A 14,576-nucleotide genomic window follows, 5' to 3' on the forward strand; every position below is an offset into this window, starting at 1 on the left:
TACTTATAACACTTCCATGCTTTTTACACAGACCACTGGCGCGTTATCCTGTGGGAAAAAAGGGAAATTATCTGGGGGCCCAAACCAATCTTTTATAAGAAAATATATCCCCAAAAAATTTCCCCGAAGAAAAACGTCTGATGTTGGCACTATACATGGGGCCCCCTAATTTAAATTTGCCTAAGTCCCATGAAGCTATAACACGCCACTGTCGTAGACCGTTTTGTATCTAGGGTCCAGTCCAAACTGCCTGCATGGCATATACCTTCTCTGGACTTGAGTACGCTTAATATTAAGTAAATTAATTGTAAACAAGTGTGTCTATACAGTACATGTATGTGAGTGTGTATACAGCATTGTAGACAAGTAAATTTAATAAGGCTAACAAATAAATCAAACTACAGTATTCATATACGTCCTTACTTTTTATAAACACAAACATTTTTACGACAAAAATATTTTTAAAATGGTTCAACATGAATAAAACATTTTAAAAATATAATTGAATTTTTGTAAACAAAAATTAAATTTTTTTTATTTAAATCATTTACTTTATGGGGACTTTGGCTATACCAGAGTTTATGTATATACATGGTACGTATATATACATATTTATTTAATATTTAATAATAAATAAACTTCAGAATTATTTAAATTGATTTTATAAGATTTATTTTTTCAAGAATTTTATTTAACCTGTTTAAAATAAATAGAAAGCTATTTGTTGTTACTGTTTGCACATCTTAATATAGTTCAAACATTTATTTTGAGATTGTTACAATGTTTCATATTGATTAATGTATATTTGTTTTGTGTATATAAATACAAATCTCCAACACTAATAGTTTTCATACGTAGAAGTTTACATATTCATATATTTGCCCGCTAATTTTTCCATGTATACAGATATAATATACATAGAGAGAAAGAACTTTATGTATATATGTTCAGAAGAGCGATTATTTTTTTGCAGAATTTTGAAAATTTGTTTGCCCACCTACTTTAGCAGATAAGGAAACAAACGAAAATCAACCTGATTATACCAAAGTATCAATAAATTAGATTTTAATTTAAGAAAAAAATTCAGATTTATTCGTTTTCGTGTCATATAAACATTGCCATTTTGACAAGAAGAGCTTTTAACTGCCAATATAAATTTGGCAAGAAACCAAGAAACCTCTAACATCTGTTATGCACGAATAACTTAGGCAGACTTAACCTGCTTTATTTTCAATTAAAAGGTTTTTTTTCACGAAAGTAGAGTGATTTTTAGTTTATTTTTCAAACTTTAAAAAGACGTAAAATCTATAATATTCACTGTTCTTAATTGTTTAATATTTTATGGCTGGATATTATGCAAAAACCAGATTGGGTGTCTTCATATTAATTATAATTTGTCACTTCTATAGAAGTGTAAAACCTGAGAGGAAAAAAACCTGTCATTTTAATGAATATTTTATATAAAAATATTGTATCGTTAGAATAATAATTAACACTCGAGGCGAGAATTCGAATACTTAAAAAGACGATGGTACAATTTTAATGTGGCTAATTAGCTATTTATTAAGGAGATGTATTTAATATACTTTACAAATTAAAAAATAAATTGTGAAGTTTTTAATGAAAATTCAAGCTTTTCACTTAATTAAATCTTAATTGCTTTAAAGAAAACAGATAAGCTGAAGGTTAATTTTTCTGTACATAAAAACAAAGATTCAAATTGTCGTATCTTAATAAATTTTTTCTCGAAATTTTCGATAATTTATAAAAAGCTTCTTTATCCATTTAGTTAATTACTTCATTAATATTTAATTTTATTCGATTCTCACTTCATCACCTCTTCTTTAATCTTTAATATAACACAAATTTCAATAACTTTTTATAACGAATTTCCTTTCTAATAATGTTTATAAGCATAATTTCTTCATTTTCTTTAATAAATTTTTCTCCTTCGAAACTCTTAGCGTAATTTCAAGAACCGGTAAGCAATTTTAAACTGCTTTAAAAAATTGATTTTTCTCGACCCCGTCATCCATTTTTAAAGTAATAACATGTTTTTTATGTTAAAAAACTGCCATTACCGTTTTATAAAGTGATATTTTGAAATAAAGTAATATTTATGAACGAATTTGCAGTACACGTTAAGTCAATAAGTTCGGTTAGTAAAAACCAAAAAAAAAAAAAAAAATTTGGCACATATTTGGGGTTAGCTACCTCTATCTCAGTAAATCTCAGCTTTCATTTCAATTTGTAACTGTTCTAAATTTTCATTTCTTCGTTTTAGAAACCAATAATTTATGTTTTTAAACATATTTTACGTAATTTATTTTTTTAATATTAAGGACAATTAAGCAAAATTTTAATCACGATTACAATACATGAGAACATCATTTAATTCTAGTTTTCGTTCTAAGTAATATTAACAGTTTATTGGCTTATAAGTTTATTTTTTTATTATTATTTCTTGTTATTTTTATCTTATTTATTGCCACTTTAATTTTATTATTAAAGTTTAGATTTTTAACGATGTAAACATTATATCTATTTTCAATTTTAATCGACTTCTCCTTAAACTTTTTTCTTTTTTCTTTTTAAATTGAATTTTTCTGTCTAAATTTAGATTTGTCTTTTTACACCTTTTAATCTAAATATAGCCGTGTCAAAATCATTAAATGATTATTTAAATTATATCATTTCCTCTTACAACTTTTACATGTTACAACATTTAAACACGCCCGTCTTTATTTAGAGACTGCCAACAATTCTAAATTCTCCTCCTCGCGTCATTCAGGATACAAGGTCGAGAACCTCCTTTTCTTCATTACTTGCTTGCAAGCGATACCAAATTGGCATAACCCCAATTACTATCAAGAATCTACCAATGTAAAATTCAAATAAGTTTTTGTATATTTAATATATATATTTATTTATTTATTTATTTACTTTCTTCAACGTTAAAAACGCCCCTATTAAAAATTTTTGATTCTGGCCGCTCTTCAAATATGGATTTTTCTGTTGGGTTATATCCAAAATCTGTGATAATCAAAAGTATTAATCTCTTTAATAGGAAAATCTGCATCATCTCTATCAACTGAATATCAGAATAATCATAATGGAATTGATAACTGCTATAATTTTAGTAAAGGAAATGAAAAGGAACACGAATTTTTCTCACCACATTATCCAAATAACTATCCCAGTAATATTAGGTGTACACGTCAAATAAAAGGTAAAGAATTTTAATTGTTTAGTAGTAATTAACTGGATATAATTTAATTTAAAATATATTTTATTTTATTTTTCAGCCGAGCCCGGATATATAATCAAATTGCATTTTAGAGACCATTTTCATTTGGAAGACTCGGAAAATTGTGAATATGATTATTTGGAAATTCGCGAAGGACCACACGGGTATTCAACTGTAAAAGGCAAATACTGCGGTAACACATTCCCTAAAGAGATCACATCAAAGGGACAGTATCTATGGTTAGAGTTTCGTTCCGACGATAGCATCGAGTACAAAGGATTTAAAGTTTATTATGAATTCTATGAGGCTAAAGGTAAAACATACGTTCATAATTCCAAATCAATTAAAATCCCTTAGATGATTCTGATTTATCAAACAGTTTTTGGATTATGATAATTCGTCGAAACTGATAAATATGATGACAATTACATAATCAAATAGTTTTTGTAAAAAAACCAGTAATTAAGTAATACTCAAGTTTAAATTGAAAAGAAACAATTTTTCGAATTTTTTTGTTTTTAATTTTTTAAGTTAAACAATATAATACTCCAAATACAACACTCACAATACAAAAATGTAGCACTCCCTATATAAGTAAGAAAAAAAATTTTTTTAAATATCAGTTTTTTTTAATGTTTAAACTAAAAAAAATTGACATTTTTTAACTGTGTAGGGAGTGTTGTACTTTAGAAATGACAGACCTATTCCATTTTTATTTATTTTTTATTGAAGTACACTAGAATAACTTTTCAGTCGTTTGTCGATTTATATTTTGTCAACGCCGTTCAAAATTCACTTTATAAATAGCAGTCTTGTTAAAGCTTTGTGTTACATGTCTAAAATTGTCAAATTTTATGCTGTAAATGTTTTAATAGGCAAGATAATATTTATTTTAAAAATAGCTTCGCGTCACGCTATTTTACGAAGAGGTTATTTAACTTAAAACTTTTAAAATTCATCTCCTATAATATTTATTATTTACATTGCGTATTCATCCAAATTCAATTTATAGAATTAAAATTACTGTTATATATAATGATTATAAAATTCAGAAATAAAGTATAAAAAAGGAGAATTTGAATTAATATTACGGGAATTATTGTATAAAAAAAAATTTTTAATTATGAAGTGGTAGTTATTCATTTACGAATTTTAATAGAAAGCATTTTATCTACATAAGTTAATTATGTACAAGGGCGTCGAGAGATGTCACCGGTCCAGAGGGAATTTACATGGGACCCAAGTAAATAAATTATTTAAAAAAATATAATTCAACTCTTCCAACACTGTTTTGGTTTCTTAATATACCTGGAACATCAAAAAGCCCTAGTTTATTAAATAGATTAATTAAGTGTACCAGGTATCCCTTGATCTCTAGAGGATTTTTATAAATGCTACACGCAAGCACATGTTTACATATACATGAATAAAAGTGTATATGTCAACATATATATTATAATAATAATCATGCATTTATATATAGGCCTATTATTTTTCAGTATTCAAATAGAAATGGATATCGTAACGGTCTGTTTAATACAATTGGTAATATTCAACTACCTCGGTTCTTGATATAACATACTGTATATTATTCAAAGTTTTGTTATTCATTTGCACGAAACTCCAATATAAGTAAAATATTTTCTTCAAAAGATTTACATATATTAGAATTTTACGCAAATGAATTATAGAGGAAATTTTCTCTATATTCTTACAGAGGAAAATAGTTTTGTTATATTTTAGTTTATTCTTTGAATGGTTAATTTTGACTTTTGGAGATTCAGTTATAATATTTATGGCCAAATTGAAAAGTTTATACAGAGAAGACTAAATTAATGTCAGAAATATTACAAATTTCGAATGGCGCGATTGTAAATAGTGAGAATATAGAAAGATAGATATAAGTGAGTATCAAACACGCACATTCAAATAAGAAAAATTTTCTGCATATCCTCGAAAAATTTAAATTTTTTTTTAAATTATGTTAGTATTCATTTGAATTTTGATAGCTGTAGTTTTATCAATCCATCCAGTTACGAAAGAATTAGCGTAACTTTTGATCGATAACTAATATAGCAGTTAGGAAATGTAAGCGAGATCCAGGAAATAGTAAGGGATTATTTTTTAACGCAAAACTTAAACTAATTAAATAAGTATTAATTTTCATTATCTGTAGTTATCATAACTATTTGCACTTTGGGTCTTCAACCGTCTCTTCAATTATTATTATTATTATTTTAACTTTATACTTTCTCATCTTTCACTTTATTTTTCCAACTAACGGAAAACATGTAAAAAATAGTTTACAATAAACATAATGAGAGATATTGTTTAAAGTTTTGAAAAAAAATTCAAGTAATAAAAAATAAATTAATTGTATGAAAGATGATAGTGGTGATGATGATGATGATGATGATGATGATAATTTTCTCAGAAGTTTAATGATTGAAAATGAATATCCAAATCAAGAGATAGACTTATATTTTTACATAAACTGGTACAAATTTTCCTGGGAAAATATATGATTTTAAAAGTGAAATTTAAAAAATACTTGTAGGTAAATTCTTTACAGAAACATTGAAAATGTTTTTCTTAACAATTACGAATTTGTTAACAAAAATAAATTTTATGAGTCAATTGAATGACATTACAAACGATATTATTATAATAGTTGTTATAAAAATGCTTGTAACTCAGCACTTTCTGCACGTTTCGAATAAAAATTATAATTATTACAACAATAACTGAAAAAGATATTTAGGGAAATCAGCTTAAACGTTATATATTTTTATACTATCAATTTATTAAAAAAATTAAGATATTTATAATCAAATAACAACTGAATGTACACTAATATACATGATATATCTTCTTTATAATTATGATCAGAATGTAAAAATAACGAATATTAACAAATATTTTCTGTAGTCACGAACCTCACTGATACCTTTTTAGTACATAGAGGTCTCAAAAAGTTAAATGGCTCGGCCACTTTCAATTTATGAGAGGCTCTAAATAAATTTTTTTTTAAAGTTAATGAAAATTATTCATAAATACATTCGTAACTAAAGTTATGAAAAAGTTTCATGTGATTACTTCAATTTCTCCCAATACTTATAAATGTTAATTGATATCATCTTTACAGGAGTCTACCTGTAAAGATGTCTGTAACTTTTAATAGATACACGTTATAAAAAAATGCTTTAAAGGAATTTAAAAATATACTTTTTTTAGGGTTCCATTTAAAATTTTAAATTAGCCTTCTGTCCCCCATGAAAGAGGCGAGGAATGACAATTTTGTTATCGTTACGAAGCTCCTATAAGACCAAATGACGAGGCTTTTCTTAATCATGACCACAGTCATGATTAAGAAAAGCCTCATCACTTGGTCTTATAGATACACAGTTTTACGCTCTTGTAATTAGGAAATATGTAGTAAGGTAACTTTTAAAATTGCAGTTAACCTTACTTGTTTTCATAACAGAAAAAATACCCCTATTATTGGATAAATCAATTTTTAAAATTTATCATAATAGCTGTAAATACAGTAACTGTTTATATTAATCATTGTATTTAATTAGCACTATATACATCGATACACGATTCCTTTATAGTCTTTTTTTAAAATTCACCGAAACATTAAGAAATTCGTGCGTTAATTTTTGAAGGAAATTAATTTTAAAACTTTGTGCTTATACTGAGCTGAAACGTGAGGTTTTAAAGTAGATTCAGAAAGCTAACAATGAAGACGTTCTATTGAACAGTCCCTTCATGTGTTAAAAAGCTGTTAAGATTTAAGTACTCGAAGTGGATGATTTTAAGCGAAAGATTCAAATTTCTGTAAGAACCCAGCTTCAACAAACAAAAACTCGGCTGAACAGCGGATAAGAGACAGATGGCCCGCTATAATATAAAAATATAGTCTTGACGATATATTTAATCATGACGACGCATTTTTACAGGTTATAAACAAAACCATGCCATTGTTCGGCTGAAGATGTAAAGAAGGAAAACAGTTGAAGAAAAGAATTACTGTTTTATTATGCAGTAATGTGACAGGAATTGACAGAAGAAAATTGGCTGTCATTGGTTGAAGTAAAATCCCGCGAGCATTCAAACATATTTGAACACTTCTTTGCCACAGTCAAAACAGCAAAAATGCTTGAATGACTCAAACGTTGTTTGGTGAATGATTTTGTCTGAGGAAAAAGAAGTAGCGAGACAGAAAATTCTTCTGGTGATGGACAATTGCTCTTCTCATTTTTCTCCAAAAACTTGAAATGAGAGTTGGGTTACTTGCCAGCTAATGTAGCATCATTCATTCAACCAATGGAATAATCCACAATTTCAAAATTTTCTATAGAAGAATAATGCTAAAAGAAATTGAAGAGCCTATTTCCAAAACGACTTATCTCCACGAAATAACCTTTTGAGAAAATAAGAAAAAATGCTGTCTTAGCTCATTTGTCATTATTTTTTGCGCTTTTATGTGTGTTATCTACTAATACTTGAAACCATGGCTTTAAAAAATCCAGCTCTGATAGAATTTGTTATTTTTAAAATGTTTAATTGGAGATAAGTCCTTTTGGCACAAACAGGTAGAGTCGAGACGTTTTGCTTGCACCAGTAACAATAGAAAGTGACATCTTTTAACGAAATGTTATAATCAAATGCATCAGAAGTTAATTTAGGGAGATCTACTACTAGTTATGAAAAAGCAAAGATTTTTTAAAATAGTAATATTAATATTATGTCTCTTGTCACCGAATTTTTTATATAATAGTACCTTAACGTAACTAAGAATAAATGACTAACGCTTCGAAATTTAGTGTACTGTACTTTTATGCATCACATCACTTTATTACAACTCACATCGTCGTCAACCGATTCATCGGAAAATCTTGCAACTTTTGTACAAAATTTAAATGCTGGGTGATGTTCGGTCACACCCATCTTTTCAATCAGTCCCATAATCTCGTCAACTTTTTTGTTGACTTCATTGCTCAACTTTAGCTTTTTACAGTTGCAACGTTGTCCTTTCCCCACTTTTCAGAAAGCTGTGGCAGTTATAGGCATTCTTGAACCTTTTAATCCAGAAGCTGTGATTTCAAATACTTTCATATGCATCGTTATTTCTCTTTTTCCTCACTACTGTATCATTACAAATTAATATTTATAGATTTTTTTTTTAGTTGAAAGTTTGCTAAAAATAAATGTAGCCGCCTTATTTTTCTGCGAAGGAAACGTTAGGAATCTTGTTGCCACATGACTCAAAAAGGTTACCTTATTGATGTGCAGGTGATGTACCGAGCGGTTAAGGCGGCACCTTGCTGCTCTGGGTACTCGGGACCGAAAAATTCCTTAGGTTTTCTCAGTCTCGGAAAGTTGTCAGAGTAGATATGTCGGGCTCTGTTCCTCATCAATACAGCCAAGCCCATAATGGACTTCCTAAAAAGAGGTTTTCTTGGTGTCCATAGGGCAGAAAGAATTAAAAAAAAAAAAAACGCGAATGGAAGTAAGACGCTTTGCAAATAACGTGGAGGTTTGCTATTCGTTAACAATAGCAAAAAAGTCTTTCAGTAAACGAAATAGCACGATATTAGCCTATATACTGTTATTATAGGAAAATATTGAAGCGCCGTTAGTTTACATTATATCATTTTTTGGAGATAAGTCGTTGTGGATATAGGTTCTTCAATTCTTTATCGATTAGACATATAAATACACGAAAGCCAAAGGATGTTGTAACAATGTGCACCGAAGCTCGGGCATCAGTAAAGCTTTGTACTATAGAAAAATGTTATCGATACTAAACAAAGTGTTAGGAGATTAATTTCAACTTAAAGCGACATTTTAAAAGAATTTATAGATGCTGACTTAGTACCGTCCAGCACTGAACAGATGATTTTACTTCGAAATCGGCAAGTTTACGAAAAAGAAAATAATGACAACGACGACAATGAACAGTAAGCACTTGGTCATTAATGCAACTATTGATGAAAATGACAACAGAGAAGAAGATAAACACGGTCTGGACCGTTTGTTGTTTGTATACGGCAATGAGATCTCCCGGAAAGATATTCTTATATAAGATATTACTGGCCCTATTTATGTGATACCAATGTGAAGAAAACCCGGAAGACTCTACGTGGCCAGCCTGTTGGAGAAGCGTCGATCCAAGACCATTACTAGTGTTCGGTGCTTTTATCTTCTAGGTCACTGCCGGGCCAGTCCTGAAGTAAACAGTCTCAGCAGCAACAACCGAAAATGCCTTCAAATACAGAACGGATTATCAGAATACCCACTTTAAGTGGACTACTCCTCTGGATAAAAACTCCACTAAAACAAACAACAAAGATTGCTGATATTTTTTTTTTAACTAAAAGCTATCCTTTTATTTTTACTCCTGTAAATCAAAACGTTTATATTTAACAAAATACTTAAATACAATTTAATTAATGATAGCCAAATTTATTATTTAATTTAGCTTTGTTTTACCACTTTAGGTCTGCACAAGTAAAAGTCTTTCTTTTTTATGGCTTTGTTTTCTTTAATTTAAGAAAATTGTCTATTTTATTAGTAACTGTTGAAAAGTGTTTTAGACTAATTCCGTAACGTTTTTACTTAAAGTTAAAAATAACCCACCTTTTCTACCGTATTTATTTTATATATAGGGTATATATTTTCAAAAAAGATGGAGACAAAACTAAACTAATGCACAGGGCACGTGACCGTTAAATTGAGGCTAAAAACTTTTGTCTGTAACATTGATATAATGGACCAGTCCATTATAACATTAATTTTTGGCAGTTTTGGTGTTACGGACTAATTTATTCGGTCTCGTAAGGGTTCGTTTAAATCAAGCTTTGACTATACCACTGTATTATTTGTATTATTCTTGTGACAAGACTTGACGTTAATATAATGAGATTCGTAATAAATATATAGCAGACACTTCATTACCGAATTCGGGATAAAATACCACACGTTTACGTTAACACAAAATTTATAAGTTTATTCACTGATTGCGTGTTTACATAATGATAAATAAACATACGAAGAAATTAACTTTATATTTTTATTATACAGACAGTTGAAAATTTATAGTTTTTGCTCTAATTCTCTTGTATTTTAAGACTTTAATATATTAAAAAAGTAATTTATAAGAATGTTAAATTATAATTTATTATTGAAATATTTGAATTTAGTGGTATAAAAGTCATCGATAAAAAGAAATTTTACTGTTTTTTATTGTTACTTTTTTTAAAAATTCCATTATAATTCAGTTATAATTAATCTCGATTTTTATAACAATATAATATGATTAAATTAACTCGAAATGATACATTTCAATACCTGAATCCATTATTTTATACAGTTTTATAATAGATATTTACCGACTGAAAATTTGATAATTAATTTTAAAGTTCTCTCAAACGAACAGACGTGAAAATGGACGTTATCTTACGGTTAATGTTTGTAAAAGACCTATTCAGCTTCTTTTATAGCCATTATCTCTGTATTTACTTTTGTTCCTTATTTTTTTAAAATTATTATAACGAGAACTCATTTAGTTATAATTATAAGATATAATTATAACTGAATGAACAGCGGAAAGTATAATTTTCCCTGTTCAAACGACCATATTTTTATAATTTGCACAGTTTGTCACTGGTGATTCATCATCCTTAAATAAAAGGAGCAAGAAAAATTACTTTATTATATTATATTTTTGTATATTTCAAATAAGTTTAACCATTAAAATATTATAATATGTTATATATTAGTAAAGGTTGTAATAATAAATTCGGGAATTGACCAATTGAGAAGTATTAATCTACAGAATAATATTTATTGTAACAAAATCTTATAACAAAGAGCCATTTTGTAACAACTCTTTCAATTCTGTAAGATTATTATTAATTCTCCTCCTTTGAGATTACTTTGCTAACTTAGTTAATAGATATTAATTCCATAGAAATGTTTAACTTAATGACAATAATCGAAGTTTCGATTATTCCTAAAATTTATGATTCTGTTTGTAATTTTACTTAATTTGTTTACATTTGTTCCCGAGAATTAATCTTAAATTGTACAAAGTTTATATACATGAAACTACTGCAAATCCAGAACTTCTAGTATACAGATATAATATAACTTATCAGTTTTAAATTCTTTTTTAATTAGCAAATTTAAGAGTTTGCTGTATACAATATTGAAATATTGAATTGAATATATAAAGAATAGCAGAAGCCAATAAAACTGTTTGCTGTATCGAACAATTCTGTTGGTCCCTGTATCATACTGTATTTTTTCTATTGAAAACTTTCAATATTCTTGATCCAGAAATATATATTCTTCAACTGAGAAATTAATGTTGTAATAAATAAATTAAAACTGCTTTACTGATGCAAAATAACTAAATCAAACAAATCCCAAGATTATAGTTCATCGCCATCATTGAAAGGACTTGCTGGTATACTTGTTTGATTTGGTTACTTTGCTCCAGTAAAATAGTTTTAATTTATTTATCTGTTAATCTAAAGTCTAGAGTTGTATATTTCTGTTGATTTCCCATAGAGAAAGCATTGTCATTCGTGACAATACATTTTCTGTTGAGTACATATTGTTTTACTTCCCAACTGTGGTAAACAAATATGGGAAAGTAACGTATTCGTGTCAAATTCGACTATCCGAGCGTTTGGAATTTCGACGTTTTGAGACCAACAGAACACAAAAAACGCCAAAAACAACGGGTAAAAATTTCGGGGATGTGCATGTATTGGCATCTATTTCGTTTAATATTTCAGGATGGGGTCGAGATTTAAAAACGAAATTTGGCATGGTAACTTGTGTATAAGGGGCATTTATGATATTAAATTTTGGAGTACATAACTCGAAAAGTGGAGAGACAGAGAGAGGTCGTAGGTCATATCCCGGCTGGGATAAGACAATGAAAATTTTACTCGTATAAGTTTTAAGCTCTTGAATCGATGAAGATTTTGTCTTACAAAATTTTTTCACAATGGTGCCCAAAATTTTAAAAAAATCCAGCAGCCAACTAGTTGGATATATTGCTGGATATTTTTAACAGCAAATTTTATGCTTTTTCTTTTTGTTCTTTTTGGAGAAGAAGAACTTGATTCTATTTAATCAATTATAAATGGTTATCACTTTAATTATATAATATTAATAGTAATATAAAAATGATAAATTTCTTATACACGTTTAAATTTAATTAATATGATTATAATTACTCCTTATTAATATAATATAAATTTTACTTTATTTGGCAGGCGACGGACCAGATAAACGTAAGTAAATCTTTACAGAAAATTTTATTATTATTATATTATTTTTTCCCTATATTGTTTATTAATTATCCGATAATTTTCACCAGAAAACTGCTATAGTCTTTTCGGAGGTATACAAGGTACTATTAATTATTCTTCCATAGATGGAAATTTAATTAAATATTCGAATGAACATAAACAACCGTTAGACTGCGTATGGGAAATACGCGTAACTCCAGGATATCACGTAAGATATATTTCTTCGTTATCTCTTTCCACTTTAATATTGCATTTATTTATGGTTAACATCTGTTAAGTTAGATAGCGATCAAGTTCCATCACTTCTCACTTCCCGAACCAAATCATTGTGACATTAACATGTTCGAAATTTATAACGAATCTCTGAGTAGTAGTGGAATGCAAGGAAAATTCTGTGGCACAAAAGCAGATTCGAAAACTATCGATCGTAATGTGGCCTATGTCCGGTTTTTTGGTTTACCTTGGAAATATTTAAAACAGTCGAAGAAAAAGGGGGTCGAGTTTTTTAGTTTAGTTTATACTGCTCAAAGACCCGTGCACTCAAATGGTAAGTACCTTTTACTAAAAGTTTTTTACTAAAAACAAAAGATTTTTTCTCCTTAAGGTTTGAGCCAACGAAGGGGTTGCGCATTATACACGACAAAATACTCTAATAAAATCTATCCATTAAAAAAAACTTATTTATATAAAATTAATTTTATATGTAATTTATTAAAATATTTTAAAAATGCTATTGAATAATTTATTTTTTCGAATAAAATACAATGAAATATCAATTCTTTATTCCGTAACACACTGTTATAGAGATTATTATTTTATGTATTATATATATAAGTATAGATATATTATACATCTGCGTTACTCATCCGCTATAATGTTAAATTAGCTTAATAAAATACATACATCTAAAATTATAATAAAAATATATCAAATTTATTAAATACTATCGTTAAATTAATTTAATAGTATAAATATTGCTGAAAATTTCATCATACTCTACTGTATAGTGGATTGCTAAGAATTGTTATTCGCACCATAGATGTCGGGTCTCACAATTTTATACGCATCGTTATTTAGTGGAAATGAAGAGTCTAATGTATGTTATATCTTATGGGCAACAACAAGTATATGTTTCCCCCTGCATACACATTATGATGATTATACAAACGTATAAAGTCGATAAATTACTGAAATATCTAAAACTTTGTTTAAAAAAAAATCTGAAACTTTTTAGAATAATCGTAAAATATGTGTCGAAATTAAAATATAATTTGTAATTGTATAAAATTAAAATACAATTTGTAATTGTGTAAAATTAAATATACTAAACAACTCTGCATTAACTTGGCGTTTAATTGAGTTTTTAATTGTATTTATTATTTATAATAGAAAAATTTTCGTCGTTTTAGTGGTCGAACCCGAAATGTTAGGTGAAATTTAAAAAAATATTGTATATATTAAATAGACAAAAATGTACAGTACCTTCAATATGGAAAATTAATATTAATTTGCCATATTTTAAATTTTATTATCTTAAACGAATGGCGTTTTGTTTACCTATTCATTATTTAAAATTTTAAAAAATATTAATTGCTATAACATGATTAAACTCTTCAAATTAGTTTTCAAAATTTCTCAAAACAAGTAAAGAAAAATCAATAAACTTTCGTAAAGTAGTAAAATATTATCTCAGTATTCATTATAAGATGGACACTATAAGGTTACTTGTTATTCTGTAAGATTTTAAAAATAGAAAATAAATGAAAAAAAATATGAAATAAGATAGGGGAAACCGGGGTTAGTTGTGAGAGTTTTTACTTAAAATTTTTTTATGAAGGTTTGACTTAACATAGAAATCTGTAAGTCTGCTGACAGGTTAAGCATTCTCTTAGCTATATATTCCACAATTTTGTATTTTTCTATGAATTTATTAATATTCTGAAATATTCAGTTTTCTGAAGAGTGCGACTTTGTAACAATGTACTGTACCCCTTAGT

At 27.7% G+C, this 14,576-nt stretch overlaps 1 protein-coding gene across 2 annotated transcripts in view; it reads left to right on the forward strand.

Moving 5' to 3' along the window:
* The window catches only part of LOC136974655 (neuropilin and tolloid-like protein 2), a 79,568-nt gene that overhangs the window by 59,067 nt on the left and 5,925 nt on the right, over window positions 1-14,576 (forward strand). For both annotated transcript variants that reach the window (XM_067269589.1, XM_067269590.1), the window contains 5 exons: window positions 3,068-3,229; window positions 3,306-3,560; window positions 12,544-12,561; window positions 12,648-12,787; window positions 12,862-13,130. In XM_067269589.1, the coding sequence (XP_067125690.1) occupies window positions 3,068-3,229; window positions 3,306-3,560; window positions 12,544-12,561; window positions 12,648-12,787; window positions 12,862-13,130 (844 nt within the window). The remainder of the gene's footprint in view (window positions 1-3,067; window positions 3,230-3,305; window positions 3,561-12,543; window positions 12,562-12,647; window positions 12,788-12,861; window positions 13,131-14,576) is intronic.

Source organism: Centruroides vittatus, unplaced genomic scaffold, assembly GCF_030686945.1.
Source record: "Centruroides vittatus isolate TY-2023 unplaced genomic scaffold, ASM3068694v2 contig_352, whole genome shotgun sequence".
Lineage (NCBI taxonomy): Eukaryota > Metazoa > Arthropoda > Arachnida > Scorpiones > Buthidae > Centruroides > Centruroides vittatus.